The following is a 20,364-nucleotide window of genomic DNA, read 5'->3' as shown; positions in this document are numbered from 1 at the left end:
CCCCCATTTGTTGATCAACATTTTGAAAGTCTGTGGTTCCAGTTTCCACTCGTGTGGATCCATGAGATTTCTGTTTAGTTCGAATGCCAGTGTATTTAGTTTTCCTGGCAGGAATTGAGCCTGTTGATGCACTTGGTAGCTCAAGGCTGTGTTCCACAGAGCCATGGCTAGTCTGCAGAGGGGGGTAAGAATAGGTACCCCCCCCTGCTTGTTTATGTACCACATAACAGTGGTGTTGTCCATCTTTACCATTAATTGTCCTGGAAGAATGTGGTCCTTGAAGGCTGTCAGAGCATTCTGTATAGCCAACATTTCTTTTTGATCGATATGCAGGTGCATTTGAGTTGGGTTCCATTTGCCCTGAATGCACTTCCCTGCCAGGTGAGCCCCCCATGCATAGTCTGATGCGTCTGTCGTTAGGGTTTGGGCTGCAGGGGGTAAAGTGAATGGTAGTCCCTTGTTTTGGTGGCAGGCCTCTGCCCACCAAAGGAATTCTAACCGTAGGCAAGGTATGATAGGAATCATTGCTTCTAGATCCTGAGAATGTTGACACCATAGGCTTTTTAGATACCATTGTACTTTCCTCGTATACAGTCTTGCATATGGAATTAGTAGAATGCACGAGGCCATGAACCCCAAGGCTTGCAGTATTTGCCTTGCAGGTAGCAGGGTTTTTGTGGCCACTAGTTTGAAGTTGTCAAATGAATTTGTTTCTCTGGTGTGAGGAAAGCCATCTGGGAAGTTGTGTTCAAGCTTGCTCCCACGAATATAATTTGTTGACAGGGTACCAGATGTGATTTATTTTCATTTATGGTGTACCCCAGACAAGTTAACACCTTTTGTACAAATGCCAGATGATTCAGAAGTATGTCCTGGCTTTCTGCCTGAATTAGACAATCGTCCAGGCATGGGTATATTTGAATATTTTTTTGCCTGCAAAATGCAATGACTGGAGCTAGGCATTTTGTGAATACCCTGGGCGCAGTAGATAAGCCAAAGGGCAGTGCAGTTAACTGATAGTGCATGCAGCCTGCTTTGAAGCGTAGGTATTTTCTGCAAGATTCCCTGATTGGGATGTGCAGGTAGGCTTCCTTTAAATCCAGTGTTGCCAACCAGGCATCCTTACCTATAATGGGAAGCAACTGGTGAAGAGTTAGCATGAATTTTGGAATCACCATTAGGATTGACCGGTCCAGGATAGGATGCCAGGAGTTGTCTTTCCTGGGTACAAGGAAAATTCTTGAATAGAAACCTTGTCTCTTTTCCTCTTCAGGTACAGTCTGAATAGCCTTTAATCTTGAGAGAGCATACTTGCTTTTGAGCCTCTGCCCACTGATTTGGGGGTAGATCTGGCCAACCGTTTGGGGTTGGTAACGTCTGGAAGTGAAATCTGTATCCTTGGGAAACTATGTTTAAAACCAATTTGTCCTGGGTAATGAGCTCCCAATTTTTTGCTTGCAAAGCAATCTTTCCCCCTAAAGGAGCAGTCAGTTGAGAAGTGCTTGGAAGTTTCAAAGTTAAGTCATTGAGACAGCTTAACATAGGGGGAGTTTTACTACTCCCAGATTTGGAAATGGAAGCCCCCCACGGCTAAGACCTGTGCATACCCTGAGACTGAAGCCTGGGTGTTCTGCTGGTTCTGGGTTTGAAGTGAAGGCCTGGAAGAGGCAGGAAAAGACCAATTTTTTGAGGGCCAATGCCTACTAAATCTAGGAGGCTGCACTTGTAAGAAATATTTAACAATTTGCATAGATGTAGCTTTTTCCTCCATCTTTTTAAGAACTTCTTCTGCTTTGTCGCCAAACAGGCGGTCCTGATTTAAGGGAGCATCCAGCAATTTAGTTTTAACGATCTGGCAAAGATTGCTCCTTAAGCCAAGCATGCCTCCTAAGTACAGACCCAGTGACAGCAGCCCTGCAAGATGCCTCTAGTGAATCAAAACCACATTGCAAAGTATGTTTTCCAACCTGTTCAGCAGAATGCATTACATCCTGTAAATCCTTATTTGCAGCACAATCAGGAATCAACATCATTTTCTGTTTAAGCAATCCAATAATATGCTGCTGATACTTTAACATATGAAACTGGCAATTTAAGGCCCTGATGGCCAAGGTTGCAGAGTTGCAAACCTTCTTACCCCATCTATCCAGGGCCTTGGAATCTCTATCAGAGGGGGTATGATTTTTGGCAGTAGTAGCCTTAATGCCCTTGTGTCCCTGTGATACGGTCTCAGGATCCACAGTAGGATTTTTAAAAAGGAACTTGTGAGAATCAGGAACCCTGTAATATGTCAGGTTTTCTGGGAGCAGGAGGTAAAGAGTCAGGGGCCAAGCTAGATTCCGAAAAGGTATTGTTAATGTCCAGAACAGGAGGGATAGCTAAAGGTCTGTGTTGAGGCAGGAGTAAGAAATCTCTAACCTTCTTTTTAGAATCAGAGAAATCCTTGCTTTCCCAGTGAAAATGCTCCCTAAGAGTGCGCAAGGCTTCACCAAAAGAAAAATCTTCTGTGGGAGAATCAGAGGGAATACAGTCCTCTGCATCAGAATCCTCATAGATAGATAAGGGTAAATCCTGGTCATCAGAGGAGACAGAAATTTCAGAATCCTGGTCAGAAGTATCATTAGCAAATTCAGTCCTAGGTCTCAGGGGGGGGGGGGGATGTTGGCTTACCCTGATCAATGTAATAAGGTCTTCAGCCATTCTTATTTGTTTTTTAGGCATAGAGGCCTGACCATGCGGTCTGGGCGTCAGTTTCCTAGGCATGGTTCGAGTTTTAGGCCTAGAAGAAGAAGAAGATGGCATTGGTTTAATATGCAAGTCAGCAGGCCTGAATACACCCTCAGAAGCCGGTGCTTGCACAGCGGCTCCAGACCCATCCAAGGTAGAGACATCTGCAGGTTCCACGGTTGAAGCATCTTGTGGCATACCGGACTCTGAATGGGTCTCAGTAGAGGCCTGCAAATCAGAAGTAGTGGGTATCAGGGGCTGCGAAAGCACCTCAGTGAGTACCGGCAAACTGGCGACTAGCTTAGGAGAAGCATCGTCGGCAGCTTTGGACCTAGGCGGCCTGTCTCTGTCTTTATCTTTGCGCTTTTTCGGAATGTCAGTAGTAGGGTGGCTTACTGAAGACATATCTGGATAACTGAACCGAATACCAAAATATTTAGAAGTGAAACTGTACCGATGATGAATAGTTTGTGGTTTAAATAAGGCACAAAACCAACAGCGAGGTACGTCGTGGTCAGGGCAGAGGCAAGGAATACAGTACGAATGAAAATATTTATGAGGTATTTGCTTTCCACAAGAAACACAATTACTGACTTTTACTGACATCGGTTTAGAGCAAGAAAAAGTTTTCCCAACGGGCTATTTAGCCTTAGTTGAAGACTTTGGTTCTGAAACACAAAAACGAAAATTTCAGGAGTTGGCTGACCAGCACTTGCAAACTGCTTCTGCTTTGGGCACCGCACTGCAAGAAAGACTGATGTAATGGCATCGGCTGCATGCTTTATACACCTGACTACCTGACGTCATGGAAGATGAGACAGCAACCGACGCAGGACCCAAGACTTTGATAATCAGGCCGAATGAGGGCTACTGCAAGCAGATAACCCAAATGTAATGAATGCAACAGTGAAACATGAAGAACATCTACACTGTTATAACAGTGGAGAAAATAACTGGATTAAGCTAAGTGTCTTGGGTCCAGTACGTCACCAGAAACCATGTGGTTATAGATGCTCTGATGTGCATTTTACATTTTATTCTTCCAACCTTTTATCTGATAACGGCCTGAATAAAAACAGCATGTTAGGGTAAAAAAGTCAGTCTTTTTTTATTTCAAGAAATAAGCTGCATCACAGGCTTATTACTTAAAGCTGACAAAACAGCAGTTCACAGTAAGACAAATGTTTGCAAGGATACATGCATCATATATGGGAACAATACCAGTCTCTCTACTACCCCCCCCCAAGAAAGACAATCACCTTCTCTGTACCCCCCCCCCCCCCCGATGTTAGACTGGGATGAAAGTGAAAGCAAAAATTGCTGCAGTCATATATTTCAAGTTGCTGCTGTCCAATATACATAAACTTGCTTCCACACTCCTACCCCTAAAAAACAACCAACCAATCTGTATTCCTCCATCATACTGGAATGAAACTGAAAAAACAAATGGAACACATGTTTCAAACTTGTTGCGATCAAAGATATATAAATTGCATGCCTCCTTACTATCCCACAAAAGATTGCCACCTGTAAAGTCTCTGACATTTGATTGTGAAGAAAGAGAAAAAAAATGGTCAGTCACATTTCTAAGCTGTTACTCCTAGATGGTGCACTTCTACTATACAAGCTGTACTGACCTTCTGTGTGCATTTCTGATGTTTGTGAAGAAAGTGAGAGAAATAATGACCACACTGTCTCTAACCCAAGACAAGCTATAGTGACCTTTGTGCTCTGAGGGTTGGGAGGAAAACTTAAAAGTTATGTACTCACCATAACTGTCCATTTTCATTCTTCCTCAATGAATAGTTCACAGATCTGACCTAGGATCAGACTCAGGTGCATTTCTTCCAGACTTTTGGATCAGACTTTCAAGCTCCTCTTCCTTACACATAACGCCCCTTACTGCTGCATTACTTCAGACCTAGTTTGCTGTCACTATATAGCAAGTTAGAATACAACTTGTAAAAAAGAAAAAGAATAGAATAGGTGCTCAAACAGGAACACTGATTCCAAAATCTTCATCGGATCACTCCCAGCTACAATAACCCTTGATGGCCTTCATGGAAGGATGTTCTGGAGTACCTCAGAACCAAAAGCAGCCCTGTTTCTGGAGATTATATCCAACTTGTAATGAGTAATAAAAGTATGAGCACTGGACCAAATGGCTGCAGCACAAATATCATCAAAAGAAGCTCTGGCCCAGAATGCAGATGTAACCATAGATCTAGTAAAGTGAGATTTAGGAGGTCTTCAAAAAATACACAGGGCAGCACTCAAAGGCATAAGGTGCCTAAAAATAATTTTTTTTTTATTAAAGCATATATAGGCAAAATAGACCGGTTTCGGCCCAAAAGCTATTAAGCCTTCCTCACTGTAAAAGTACATGCAACAAAAACAAGCCCATTATACTTAAATATCATCACATGATACAATAAGAATCCCCATAATTGGTTGGTTATAAATGCTCATTAAGACCAGGGGGAAAAATCCATGTGGTCATTGTGTTCACTGTGCCAGGGTGGTTAAGTCCAAACAGTTTACTAGTAAGAATACTGGGTTGGTTTTTGACATCAGGTTTCTGGCCAGCTGCGGAACCAATTGGGTTATTTACCTAGCTACTTGTACATGTTCCGCTTTTTACATGGGACAGACTTCTCGCCCAGTAAGGATAAGAATATCTGAACACTTAAGTGATATTAGATTAAAATAAAAAACAGTAATACACTATGCAAACATTCCTTGACCCATTCTACAGCATCTTTTAGATTTACCATTATTGACAGGATAAGTGGGGTTAATAAAATTGGTTGGCATGACATGCTTAATACGAAAGAAAAAAAAGTGGATTATTAAACTGGGAGGATTATTCCCCCCGGGTCTTAATGAGCATTTATAACGAACCAATTATGGGGATTCTTATTGTATCATGTGATGACATTTAAGTATAATAGGCTTGTTTTTGTCGCTTATACTTTTACACTGAGGAAGGCTTTACTCTAAGAAAAAAATTAAATAAATAAATTAAATAAATAAATAGTGGTAAAAGTGCCGCTACCAGAGCAGCACCCTAGGAGGCCACCTAATTATCCAGTGTAGAAGGCCGACCATGGTATTTACCACAGTAACAGATCTGTAAGACAATCCACTTTTTTTTTTTTTGTACAGTAAGATCAGGTCTGTCTTTTCTAACCAAGAAGAAAGAGTTCATATCTAGTCCTCCTGGGTGGCCATGTTCATGGGAACATACCATGGACAACAGTGGCCCAGATGAAGACTAGATCCTGACTGTCCAGCTGGTAATGTCTCATACTGATGTTAAGGGTAGACTGCATAGCAGCTGCACAAATACCCAAAACAGCATTACAGAAAAAGGCAGCAGAACTAGCAACAGCTATCACAGAATGAAGCTAGGAACTAAGGTAACATCTCTCCATACTTAACATGACAATATTCAATACAATTGGCTAACCACCTGGAAGGACTGAATTTAGAGCATTTCCGACCAAGTTTAGACTTTGCAAAGAAACAAAACAGGTGCTTGTCTCTGAGGAAATGCTTATTCTTATAAACATAGATTCTAAAGCTGTATGTCACTGTCTATACAGTGGAGAAGGTACCTCTATCAGTTAGGGTACTTCATTAAGAATACAGGCAAGGTTGAGAAATCAGCTTAAATTAGATTCTAGAAGAAGCCATCACCCTCAAGAAAAAAATAACCAAAGAAACTGCATGTATTGAAGGAAAGTCCACAAGGCTTACTTATATGAGATCTGACTTCTGAAAGCCTGAAGCAAGCTGCAGGGTTTTAAAGTAAAGACATTAATGAACAATTTGAATGGCTTCAAACTCCTGGAGTCCATAGGAAGCTACTCTTCTAAGGGTGTGATGGAAAGGATGGAACAAACATGTTTGGTGTAACCCGATCCTTTCTGGACTGTCCTTCAACGCAATCAGTTTCTTTGGTTAAATTAGATTCTGTAGAAATTTTCTGGCAAAACTTGCCTTTTTGAAGGATTAAGTAAGGAGGTTTAACAGAGAGCTCTTACATTTCAGAAATCGCTTTATGGAAGTAATGATCACTTATAACAGGGTCTTGCAGGAAAGGTATTCAAGTACAAAGAGGCATTGGTTCAAAAGAATGAGCTTGTGTAGCATAAAATAAATTTCCCATGGTAGAACAAGATCATGAATGGGACGCCTAACATGAAAATTACCTCATGGAAAGAACTTGCAGATCTAGAGGAAAACAGAACAGATTCCTAAATGGAAATTAGCTATAAATGCTAACAGAACTATGATGCAAGGATGACTAAAACCAGTATAAAAAAATCTCAAGAAAACAACGGACACTGAATCTTGAAAAAAAAGATCCATTAGATTGCCGAAAAGCTGGCCCACTTATCCCTATAACTCTTCTGAGTGGAAGGTTTCTGACAAGTAGCAATGATGACAGTCACTGTATCTGAAAAGGCAAGATCACTGGCACGCTGTCAGTGTTGAAGAAGATTGGAGGGGGGGGGGCTAAAGGTAAGATGACAGTGTTATGAAAGGTTGCAAGCATAGGACATTCTTCAGTAAACATGGTCTCAGCAGAGCGAGCCACATTTTTGTTTTTTTTGTATAGAGCATTGGCCTAAGCCTCCCCTTCTTGCACCCAACTGACCCATTCATTCTTTTGGCGTGAGAGCCCTCCAACCCATTTGTTCCCCACTGAAGGTTAGAGTCAGGTGATAGGGACATGGCCAGTTTGTAGATTCTATGGACCATCTTATCCCCACTTCCATGGCAACCTGTAAGCTCTGCTTTAGCAGCCTTAAGTGGTGCTTACAAACATGCACAACCTCCTGACCACGTGGGTGCGCTACTTATAGCACAAACATGCTAGACTGTCATGCTGCAGCAATACATGTCCATTCCTCCAGCTGTCACAGCCCCCCTCTCCCCAAGACAGGCAAGTAGTGTCAGCTACTCATTCCCATCCTTCCTCAAAAAAATCCCTCCAGCACTTACTCCATTAGTCAAACACAGGATGTCTGAGGTGTAACAAGGAGTTTATCCCTCTCTGCCAAGGGGAAAGCAGCACATTTTACCTGGAACAGTGGTGGTGGTGGTGGTGGTGGTGGGGGGGGCTATGAAGATGACTTTGGCCTTTAGAAGTTCAGCTTTCTGGATGAATCTTATCATCATAAAAAACACTGAAAGAGTATAGAGATTAAATGACAAATCGGTGTAGCATAACATTCTTGGTCGGTCTGCTCCAGACTGTGTGTGTGTGTGTGTGTGGGGGGGGGGTGTCAATGAAAACTAGAATACTCTATCATTGATGCAATAGGTCACATATTAGTTTTCCCCAAAGGCAAAAAAAAAAAAAAAAAAAGAAAAATCTTCCTGGTTATCAAAAGACAGAGCAGATTTACTGCGTATCAAAAAGTTGTGGCTGTCTGATAGGAAACTAATCTGACAATCAAAACGCAATGAGACTTCCTGTCAGGACAGATAACTTGTTTTTGGCAGTTTCCTCTTGAACAGTTTAAACAGTGCAGATTTTCTGCTAACACTATTGTTTTTGTGATTTAAATATTACAGTTAATCTCAGTTCTGAAATCTGGATGTGTGGGAGTCTAAATGTCTAAAAATAAGAAGAATCTACGCAATTAATGTTTGGATGAAACTGAATTGTCACAAGGTCAAGCCTTCACTCACACAGTGGTTTGCCAGGAAGGAAGTAGCAAGCTGTGGGTGGACTCTTGATTTGAATAAATAATGGCTGAATTGCATATTCTACCTTGTTGGATAGTATTGCTTATTCAGATAAAACGAACATTTGTAAATAGCCCTGCCTGCACCTTTAGATCAATTACTGGAGTTGAATGGAGGGTTTAAGGACATTTCACACAAGATGTCTTCCTCAGAAGCAAAGGCTGAACTTTTGAAAGACAGAAAATGCATCTAGTATCCTGTTCCCGTCATCCCTGAGCAGGTACAGGACAGGATACTAGATATGTGGAAAAAATTAATGAAAAAGCTAGCTGAATGGACAAGTAAGATTTTTGTTTATAGAGAGCACTGATGGGGTACTTCTACATCAACAGCTAAGGGCAAGGATTCCTAAACTCTTCTTTATGTGTGCTCCATCTCACAACTTAAAAGAGTGAGGATTCTTTCTAAAATGCTTTCACCAGAAAATGTAATGAAAATCATAGAACCTAGAGTTCTCCTGGACTATAAACATTCACCAGAAACTAGAAAGAGCAGAGCTACCTTTCAAGCAGCCATTAAACTATGGAGGCAAGCAGGGAAAAAATCAAGTTACAGTTTATATATTCTGCACAACTGAAAGCAAATCTGCCAGGGGGATCCATGACATTTTATGCACCTGAGGGTGCTGAGGCAAAAATTAAACATATCTTGCAAAACTGTCCTGAAGAACACAATACATTAGGGAAATACACCTGAAGAAGGAGCAGCTACAAATAGTAACAATCAGTAGAATAAGGAATTGGTTCCTTTTCATGTTTTTGAAAGAGTGATGGAGTAGCAGAAAACTGCATTTGCTCTAGAGGGAAAAGTTGAATGGTTAACTGAATAGTCAAGAATTATCATACAACTGCACTTGACCCTTGTTTTTCCTAGTACAGCTCTCTCTTATGTAACAAGGGTGCAGTTTTGAACATGAAATGGATCATTCCTACAGTACTAGACTTTAGTTGATTGTATTACATGACATTAGATTTATTAATGAGCAGTGTTTAATTTTCAGTACAATGGTTACGTGTTTAACCTTTAAAGCAACAGCTATGGTATGCACTTGAGTTTATGTTTGTTTTTTTAGTACAGCACTATCAATTATTGTCAAGGGAATATCCGCGGTGGTACAGCGGTAGCGTTACCACCTCACAGCAAGAGGTTCTCCTGTTCGATTCTTGGCTGGAGTGCCTTCTGTGTGGAGTTTGCATGTCCTCCCCGCGGTCGAGTGGCCTCCGAAAGACATGCGTGAATGGGCATGCCTTCACTGAAGGTTGGTTGTTGGGCTGGCAACTCAGCACCATAAAAAAAAAATCGACTGCCAATCATTAGGAGACCGGAGTTCCGCTGTGGAGACCCCTAACCGGGAAGAGTCGAAAAGACAAACAAACTATCAATTATTGTCAAGGTCATTACAAGAGACAGCATGATGCCAGAATTTATCAGGAAGCTTTAGAATAAATGCTGTTGGCACTGAGTTAACTAGAAGGGCAGGCAGGAAATCAATATAACCATGGAAGACTTTCCAGCACTTAAGAGTTAGACAGCGTTTCTCTCTTCCTCTCTCACTATACTTTGTGAGAAGAAAAACAGACTGGGTAGGGAGAATTAGTTAAGATGCTGGACTTTGATGCAATACACTCGAATAATAATAGTTGGGCTTATTGTAAGTTTGGAAAATGTACTCACAGCAACAGCTGAAATTTCACTTTAACTTTACAGTTTTGCAGTTTCTGACCGAACACTTTCAAAAGTTCATAAGTGGATATGTTACTGATCTGTAGTATATTCAAAAGCAGAGTTTTGTTAGTTTATTGACTGGGGCTATTTAAATCTCGTTTAGGTTACACCTTCTACTCCACGGCACGGCTATTGTAGCTGTATAACATCCATAGCATTTTGTTGTTTTAGAGGCAATTTTCCTCCTACTTGACAAAGGAAGTATTGTTAAAATACTTTTAAAAAAATGATTTCAGCAGAAAGTTTTCTACTCAGTTAATTTTTGAATTTGGCTTCCTTTAATGTTGAAAAATGTTTAGTATGAGGTTGATGGAATTGCTCGTTAATGTTTAAACTTTTTCCATAAAATGTTTGGTGTAGACGGGTCTATATTATATGTTCGAAGGTTGCCTCAGAAGAAAGGTAAAAATGCTGTGCTTGACCATAAACATAATGCAGACATTCTGCAACACCTTTTATTGGAAGAAAACATGTTTTATAGTTACTTCTGCTTTTAAAATGTCTGGCCTGTTAGAAAGCTTGAACAAATGTGTAATTGATGATGGTTCAATAAAAGGTATAGAATCATGTTTGTGTTGCATTTTTTTTCCTGCAAATCATCTGACAGGCAACAGACTGAGCCTTCACACACTCGCATAGGAGATGGAAATATACACCAAAGGACCTCGACTATTTTAAGACAAGGCTAAAACTGTTCAAAAGCTATACAAAAGCTTCAAAACTACTATCATATATTTTGTAAATATTAAAATATTGAAACACTAAAGAACAATCGGGAAATGCAGTAAATCCAATTTATTGAGTCATTCTGAAAAGTCATTTGTAATTGGTGACGAAAGAGCTCAAATTGGATTTACTGCATTTCTTGGATCTACCCAGATCGTTCTGTTGTGCTTCAATTTTTTAGTAGTTTTCTTTCTATATTTTGTAAATATCCTGGTGACTGATGACTGGCTAACCAGTAGAGTCCTGAACTGGTAATGACTGGCTCCAACCATGAAATGCAAGAAAAAGAAGTTATGTACTCACCATAACGTTCCATCTGAGTAGGTAACTTCATTTGTCAGCAACCTGTGGGTATCGGATCTGAATCAGATCCGAGCCGGCAGCTTTATCCAGCTAAGATCTGAGCTCCAAGCTCCTCCCCTTACCCATAACCCCCTGCCATCCCTCTCTGTCCTCAGATCGAGTTTGCTATAGTATCATAGAATACTACAAAACAAAGGATCAGCTAAACATCCTAACTTGATGTCATCTGGAAAGGAAGCACAAAGATCCTAAAAGGACAAACTACAGGTTAGAGGGACGGAGGGGGGGTTGGTTGCTGACAAATGAAGTTACCTACTCAGATGGAACGTTATGATGAGTACATAACTTCTTTATCTGAAGTAGTTAACTTCATTTGTTCATCAACCTGTGGGACAGAGTCCCCAGCTACCAAAAACTTGGGAGGTCCTCATGGAAGAATATTCCGGAGCACTGCACAGCCAAAGGACGCCCTCCCTCTGGAAATTATATCCAACTTGTAATGGGCAATAAAGGTATGGGATGAAGCCCAAGTGGCTGCTGAACAAATGTCATCCAAGGACACTCTGGACCAAAAAGCAGCAGAAGTAGAAATCGATAGAGTAGAATGGGCGTGAACTCCAACAGGTTCAGGTCGGCCAGAACTCTTATATGCGAGAAGTATACATTGGGAAATCCATCTGGACAATGCAGCTTTTGACACAGGTTTACCCAAAAAGGGTTTAGCAAAGGATACAAGGAGTTGCTCAGATTTCCTACGTTCAGCAGTCTTGTGTAAGTAGAACCTCAATTGTCTGTGCACGTCCAAAGAATGTAATTTGTATTCACCTTTGTTATGATAATTTGGGAAAAAAAATGGTAAACTGATAGACTGATTAATGTTGGACTCGGAGGCAACTTGGCAAAAAGGAGGGATTAGTCCTGAGGGAAACTCTGTCTTTATAAAAGACCAGGTATGGAGGTTTGGCACAAAGGGCTTGAAGCTCCGAAACCCTTCTAGCCAAAGTGATAGCAATGAGAAAGGCCGTTTTCCAAGACAAATATTTTAGATCCACTGAAGCTGCAGGTTCAAAGGGAGGGCCAGTAAGAGCCTGGAGAACAAGAGTTAAATCCCACGGAGGGACCGCATCCTTAACAGGAGGTCTTAATAAGAAAGTACCTTTTAAGAAAGTCTTGCAGATCTTAGAAGAAGCTAAAGGACCGAGATCACTTCCCACATGAAAGTGGGAAATTGCTGCTAATTGGACTTTGTAGAGGAGCTGGCACCTTGGTCAAATAAATATGACAAAAAATCTAATACAGCTGGTATCAAGACTGTAAAGGGATCCAAATTTCTATGTTCCGCCCAGATCGAAAAACGTTTCCCATTTGCTCTTATAGACCTTTCTAGTAGAAGGTTTATGAGCGGCTACTAAGATAGCCTTAACAGAAGAGGAGATGCCGGGAGTCCTAGCTATTATTGGAACTGGATCAACCAAGCTGTGTGCTTGAGATTGTCCAGGTTTGGGGTTGTCAACCCTAGGGGGTGAGATATCAGATCCGGAGTGGGATCCAAAATCCATGGGGGATTCACTAGATGAGACCATAGGCAAGGGAAACACGTTTGACAAGGCCAGAATGGGGCTATGAGGATCACTCTGCTCCCCAACCGACAAGCTTTCTGCAGGAATTTTACTATCAGAGGAAGAGGCGGATAAGCATAAAGTAGACCGGATGGCCAAACATGCACTACAGCATCTCTGGGGGATTCCCCTGGTGGGGGAAGTAGAGTTAAGTACTCGCTGCACTTTGCGTTCGAAGGCAACGCAAAGAGATCGCAGCAAGGTTGACCCCACTTGAGGAAGATTTGCTTCGTTACTCTAGGGTTCAGAGACCACTCGTATGGTGAGAGGATGGTTCGACTCAGCCTGTCTGCCAAAATGTTCGACCGACCCGGGATGTGCATTGCTATGAGAAAGCGGTTGGTGGCAATCGCCCATTCCCAAACTCTCATGGCCTCTTGACAAAGCGGACAGGATCTGGTTCCCCCCTGTTTGTTGATATACCAGACTACTGACATGTCTGTTTGAATTGCAATTGTCCCCAAGGGAAGAAGAGCCTGGAGTGCTTGCAACGCTAAAAGCACTGCCTTCATCTCTAGGACATTGATGTGCAACAAGGTCTCCGAGTGAGTCCACGTGCCTTGGACGGTTCTGCCCATGCAGTGCCCCCCCACCCGAGGCGAGAAGCGTCCGTGGTCACTGTGGCTTGGGGTGGGGACATTGAGAAGGGGCGCCCAACAAGGAGATCCGAGGACTGGATCCACCAGAGTAGGGTTTTCCTGCAAACCTTGCTGAGGGGGATAGATGCACTTATCGGATGTTGCAGGATGGACCATTGAACCTGCAAGGCCCACTGTAGGACCCTCATGTTTAGATGAGCTAGGAGTGACAGACTGATGGCCGCCGCCATGGAACCTAGCGCCCTCAGGACCAATTCCGCTGGAGGAGCAGAGGATTGTAGGAGGGCCAGCACGTGGAGTGTCAAAATTCGAAGCCTGTCCGGAGTTAGGAAGACCCTCAACAGGTTTGTGTCTATCCTGGCCCCTATGAAATCCAAAATTTGAGTTGGGTGAAGGGAAGATTTCTTGAGACTGATTGAGATTCCCAGATGAGAGGCCAAGTGAAGGAAGTAATTCCTGGCTGAACTTAGTAGATGCCTGGTGGGGGGGTGGTCAGGAGCCAGTCGTCTAGGTACGGAAAGACCTGTATTCCCTGAAGCCTCAGGTGGGCCGCTACAACTGCCATTACTTTGGTGAACACCCTGGGGGCTGTGGTGAGACCAAAGGAAAGGACCCTGAACTGATAGTGGCTGGCTCCCAGCCGGAAGCAGAGAAACCTTCTGGATCGTCTGTCCATCAAAATGTGGTAGTACGCATCCTTGAGGTCTATAGAGCACATACAGTCGTTCTCCTGCAGGAGTGGGAGAATGGACTGAATGGTGACCATCCGGAATTTTTCTTTGGCAACAGACAGGTTTAGAGTGGACAGGTCGAGGATTGGTCTCAAGTCCCCTGTTTTTTTTGGCACCAGAAAGAACCGGGAGTAAATGCCTGATCCGGATTGATCTTGGGGGATGAGCTGGATTGTTCTTTTTTCTAGCAGATGCTTTATTTCTGTGGCTGCTGCCTCCCTTTGATTGGGTGGGACATAGAGGCTGCTCCGGGGTCTGAGAGGGAGATTCAGAAAGGGGATAGTGTAACCTCTGGATAGGATTCGAAGCACCCAGCGATCCGTTGTAATGGACTCCCAAACTGCTAGGGGCCTCGAGAAATGCCCCCCGACTGCCTCCAGAGTGGAGTAGTCGGGTAGCCCCTCATGGCTGCTGCGCGGGCCGATCCGAAAAGGGTTCTTTCGACCCAAAATTCTTTGGTCTCCCTCTGCCTCTGGGGCTAGCATCCACCCTGTCCTCCTCTGCCTCGAAGGACGAGAGGTCCAGAGCGACACGGGACTGTTGAGATTTCTGGAACCACATCTTTTTTTGTCCCATTTGGTTCCTGAAGAAGGACCTCTGGGGAGCCGAGAGGCAGATCCCGATGGCAGACAACGTCTTCCCGTCTTTCTCACTCTGGACCAGCGTGTCACGGACAGTCTTGCCGAAGAGCCATCAAAAGGGGCATTTGCGAAGGACGCCTTGAAGGGTTCCACAGAGACGGAGCCAAACATGCCGCCGTAAGACAATGCCCGCTCCGGTAGCTCTAGCGGCTCCTTTCGTAGCATGGGAAAGAAGCTGCATAGAAGTGTTCGAAATGGACTTGAGAGTGGCCATTCGAGCCGAGAACGTTTTCTTATCCTCGGCCGACATGGACTCTGGGGGCGACCCGGCATATTCCTTGATGAGATCCCGTTGGAGTCGTATCACGTGCCATATAGTTCAGCGACCTTACGGAGAAGGTAGCTGAAGTGAACATCCGCTTCCCTAGACGGTCCATCGTCCGAGACTCCTTGTCAGGAGGGTGGACCGAGGAACTCTCCTGGGCTAGTTCCTTCTTGGTGGCAGCCGCCACCAACATGGCATCTACCGGAGCACCCTTGCTCCAAACCGTCCTATCTGTGGGTGGACTGAGGATTTTGTCTGGTCTCTTTGGTATGGGCTCCACAGTGTCCAGTTCCTTCCATGCCCTGGTAGTGATCAGATCTACCAGGGGATCGGCGGGAGGGGACACCCAAGAGGTAGATGGGCCTGAGTCAACGCCTCCAGAAACACAGACTCATCGGAGGAAGGTTTCTGGGCTGACCACCCCCCTCTAATACGAAGCATTTCCATAATGTCTCCGAAGGAGACGTCCTTGGGGGGTGACCTTGGGGAACTTTCCCCTTCCTCTACGTCTGTGTCCTCTGTCAGGGACTCGGGTGAGTCCAAGTGCCTCCTCTTGCACTTACGTTTGTGAAGAACCTCCTCGGGGGGGAGGGGGGGGCTGTCCGAAAATGCCTCACCAACCACATCCTGTTCCTCTAAAGGAACCATCTGGGACGTAGGCGCAGGCTGTCCCTAGGGCCGGGTGATGGAAGGTAGGCCCGTCTGAGAAGGAGTGGAGGGTGGAACCGTAGCAGGAGCCTGGGGTCTCGAATCCCTTGACAAGACCCTCTCCACAACATAGAACGCAGAAGGAGAACTGCTCTCTCTAGGACCCGAGAGCAGTCCCTTCGGATCCGAGGCGTGGACCGGAGCTGGCGCCGATGCAATCGGATCCGAAGGGCCAGTATGCTCCGACTGAGATGGAGCCGAAGACACACTGACACCTCCGGATCCAAAGCTCAGCTCATGGCTCTGAGAGCTCGGATCCAAAAAGGGACCCGACAAACTCGAGGGTGCGGTCGGAGCCGAAGTAGGGTGTACTATCGGCGCCGAGCCTCCCCCGGCTCCGATGCTACCTGGATCTGATGGCTCCAAACCTCGGTAGTGGGTTGGAGAAGGAGCAATCGGGGTGAAAAATGGGGTCGAGCCCCCCCCCAGAGGGGGGGGGGCAGGAGCACTCCCCTCTGCAGTTGGGCCTGGAGAAACCTACGCATCATCCGGTCCATATCTGCATCGGACAAACTTCGAGTCGATCTACATGAGGCCACCGAGGCTGGCCTGGAATGCCCCGAAGGCGACCGGGTCTCCTTCTCCGGCTCCGGGGAAAAACGAGGTGAATGGAGCCGGGAAGGAGAAGGCCCGGACGTCCTAGGAGAGGCTATCGGTTTAGCTGGCGGAGCTGAGGAGGAAGCTTCAGGCCGCTGCTTGTGGTGTTTCTCTCCTTTTCTCCCTCCTAGATTCCCTCTCCTCCTGAGCCAAGGTGGGAGGGTGAGTCCCGGCCAGGGGAGCAGGGATGGAAGGCGGGACCGCCACGGTTGCAGCCGGTGCCACCGAGGGAGAAGAGGATGAAGCAGAGTCCTGGGGTAGAATCAGCTTCGACCTCCTGTCCCTCAAAGCCCTGGGGTTGAAGGCTGCACAAATTGTGCAGCCCGAGGAGAGATGGTCAACCCCAAGGCATATAACACACCGAGTGTGACCATCCGCTGGTGATAGCTTATGGCCACACTTGGTGCATTTGGAAAAAAATTGCTTTAGGGGCCTCAGACATGGCAACAAAGATAGGCCCAGCCTGCACACACCTTCACACACACAGGGGGAGGGGGAAGACTAAACTAACTAAAATATAGAAAAATTACTAACAAGTTTAGCAGTTTAACAGAAAAGGGGAAACAACACTCACTTGTCTATGGATTAAATGAAAAACTAGGTCAAAAAAAGGTAAATTTCTATATAACTCACGAAACCCTACGCTTGGAAACTTGTTCTAGATGCTTGAATAAGCTGCGGCAAATGAGATCTGAGGACAGAGAGGGATGGCAGGGGGTTATGGGCAAGGGGGAGGGGCTTGGAGCTCGGATCTTAGCTGGATAAAGCTGCCGGCTCGGATCAGATACCCACAGATTGATGAACAAATGAAGTTGACTACTTCAGATCCTCTTTTACCTCTTCCTGATTCTGACTGGCCTCCTGAAAGATAAAACAGCATATTCACGCTCCAAAAAAGAGGGGGTATGATGCTCCAAAAATGGCATAACTATACACATTAAATATGTCAGACAGCAGAAGCTGATAAACCTATCTAGCCTGCATGTTAAGCACATTTACTATTCTACCCTCCCACCCCATATTTTATCCATCTGCCCTAAGCTTTTATGAATGTCTCTGTGAATTCAATTTCCACCATCCACTCTGGTATCCAGTATTTGGCTCCACAGCCCACTTTCTAGTGAAGCATTTTTTGAGATCCAGGCTGTAGTGTCTACAATCTTTTGAGCTCTAATGGCTACTCAGCTCGCTGTTACCAATTCTCAGATCCATATGTTTACACCACAGTGTGATGGAATTAAAACATACCTGTGAGCATCTTCCAAATCATGCTACCATGATGCAAGTCTGGTGGAACAGAGGCCTGCCTCACTATTTAATTTCACAGTTGTGTGAATAATTTAGTTTTTAGACTGCTGAAACATATTAATTAGCAAATAACGCAATTTTTATTAAGTATCACTCTTTGGTTATATCAGACCAGCAGTTCACAAATGAAACCATGAGCTTGAAAGTGATAATCACCAATATCAGAGGAGTATGTAAAACCATTTCCTTGGGACTTATTGCATCAAGAATCTCTGGAGTTAGGAGCAAAGATCATAAGGAAATGAAAACATTTAGTCTGTGCTACAACACCGTCAAACTGCAACCCCTTCTGCATCAAATCAGATTATTACAAACTTAAGCTGCAAACTAACTGCAGTAGATTTACAGTGTAATTATACACTACAAAAGGTTACTGCAGCACCTTTAGCATTAGCCATATTTTTGCATTGATGTCGCATCACCTGTTTTGATATTATGTTGACTCCAGTCTCAGGAGAATGCATTCCAAGTGCATGCTGTCGTTTCATAACTTAGGCACATTATAACTCTAATACCTAGCAAATGAATGATGTCTAATCTCACAATGAATTTGCAACTTTCATTGTGGTACTTTTTTAGGGTCTATATTAGAATGAAGAAACCTCACTTATGTGAATCCCGAAAGGCCGACACAAACAGCGAACCACGTGAACACCGAACGTCCTTAAGCGCGAAATTCAAAATACCAAATAGCCATAGTTGTCCACACCATGTTTAGTGAGCTAAAACATCATTAGGAAATTCCCTTATCCGGTATAGCTCCCTAACGTAAATGTGCAATAGTTACTGACCTTAAGGTTAGGGTGCAGGTTAAGGTAAGTGCATATATACTAATACATTCATATTTATTTTGTTTAGGTAGGCAATACGTAGCGGGCAGTGGAGTTGGCCAAGTATAGCAATTCAATATTTTGAATTTCGCACTTAAGGACGTTTGGTGTTCTTGCAGTTCGCTGTGTATGTGTTGGCCTTTCAGGATTCGCGTAAGTGAGGTTTCGGCATTCTAATATAGCCCCCTTTTTTATGCAGAATTCAGTAGTCAGTAACCTACCAGCTCGATTTCCTCTCAACTATGTTTTTTTTTTTTTTTTGGATCACCACACTGGTTATCTAACTTTTTTCCCCAGATCTTTTAGTTCTCCCATGACCAAGAGCCATATTGTCCTGCCCATTCCCTTGGGGACAATCAGGAACATCCATGGGGTAGATATGGATGTTGTCTCTTAAGCTTCAAAATCCCTTGCCTGACCATGACTTCACTATGCGCTTTCATCTGAGGACATGCATGTTTACATATTTGCCTTTCCTGGTTACAGTACTGTGTAGCACTAATGCAAATGCAGGTCATTGACCTCCCCTAGGACCAACTGGGGCACCCTGCCTCCCAAGGTGAGTAAGCAAGTATTAGCCATTCCTCCTCCCACCCCTCCCAATTTTAACTCCTCTGGCATTTAAGCTGCTAGTTGAATTCAGACACTGTGGGATAAAATCAGGGCTTTATTCCTGTTAACACACATGATTTTAAACATTTCTATGGCAGCAATCATGCTAAGTGAATGCCAGCCTGCTGTTGTAAGGCTTTAAAAATGGTAATCCTTTGATGCATACTCTACAGAAGCAGAAGTCATAGCTGCATACAACTTTTTGCACCCTCACTAAATAGAATTCTTTGAAGTACTGAACAAGAAATACTGCTTGCTTTACATTTCCCTAATGGGTAAGGTATTTACTCTCAAACATAAAATGATACAGATGACACAATCACTTGTGAGAAAAAACATGTAGTTCAACAGAAAATAATCTGATACCATTTCAAATAACATTCTGAAGGCAAGCTAATCGGACTCAGACCCAGTTCTGAAAATGTTAAGCCTAGCACTCCTTTAGCTTACTTCTCTGAATTGCCACTTCTGCTTTCCCACATGTTATAAACAGTAGCTCAGTCTGATTAAATGCTATGGCATACAGCCTGAAACGAGTGGTTATCAGGATCAAACCAGGCAGCTAAACTGGTGATGCTATTTATCTTCACCAGACTGTATCAAAAGCAAGTCTTTATGGTTTTCATTCTCCACAACTGAGCTGTTGCAGTTATTCTTGCATTATGGCAGTAGGACTGGTAAGTAAAATCTGCAGTGGGAAAGTAAAATAGTCTCTGATGATCTTATTTCTTTTCTGGTTTCTCCTTTACTGGTATAACTCTGCGAAATGTCAAGTTGATCCTTGATGTTTTTACAGTTTTCCGAACAGGAAGGCTGTGATACCAGTACACATTGGTTGGGTAGTTCATCATCAGTAAGCTGCCATGTTCCAGCTGTACTTTAATGGGCTCTATTCTACAGGTTGCACTCTTTCCACGGGATGCCATGTGACGAAAAAAGAAATCCCTGCAAGCTCCAAAGGACACAGAGGCAATGGGACTCGTCTCTTCCATTTCCTTCTCGTCATCACGATGTTCACCCATGTGATCACGTCCATCATTATACCTTACAAAAAATAAAAGTCAGAAGCATCAGCAGAAAGCTTTAAAAATTATACAGGTAAAATAATTTACCCCTTCATGTGCTAAGAAAAGCTCCCTGCCATTCCTTCCAACTACTCTCTGGAAAATGTACCCCATAATAATACTAGGCACTCAGAGAGAAGCTAAATGAA

General features: G+C 43.8%; 1 protein-coding gene across 1 annotated transcript in view; it reads right to left on the bottom strand.

Moving 5' to 3' along the window:
* Positions 1-17,766: 17,766 nt before the first annotated feature.
* The window catches only part of ALKBH2 (alkB homolog 2, alpha-ketoglutarate dependent dioxygenase), a 219,872-nt gene continuing 217,274 nt past the window's right edge, over positions 17,767-20,364 (bottom strand). The window contains exon 3 of the mRNA XM_044068520.1: positions 17,767-20,195. Coding sequence (XP_043924455.1) covers positions 19,874-20,195 — 322 coding nt within the window. The 3' untranslated portion in view covers positions 17,767-19,873. The remainder of the gene's footprint in view (positions 20,196-20,364) is intronic.

This window comes from Protopterus annectens, chromosome 4.part0, assembly GCF_019279795.1.
Source record: "Protopterus annectens isolate FY-2018-M chromosome 4.part0, PAN1.0, whole genome shotgun sequence".
NCBI classification, from domain to species: domain Eukaryota; kingdom Metazoa; phylum Chordata; order Ceratodontiformes; family Protopteridae; genus Protopterus; species Protopterus annectens.
The sequence above is the reverse complement of the archived record's forward strand: the minus strand, read 5'-3'. Positions and strand labels throughout refer to the sequence as shown.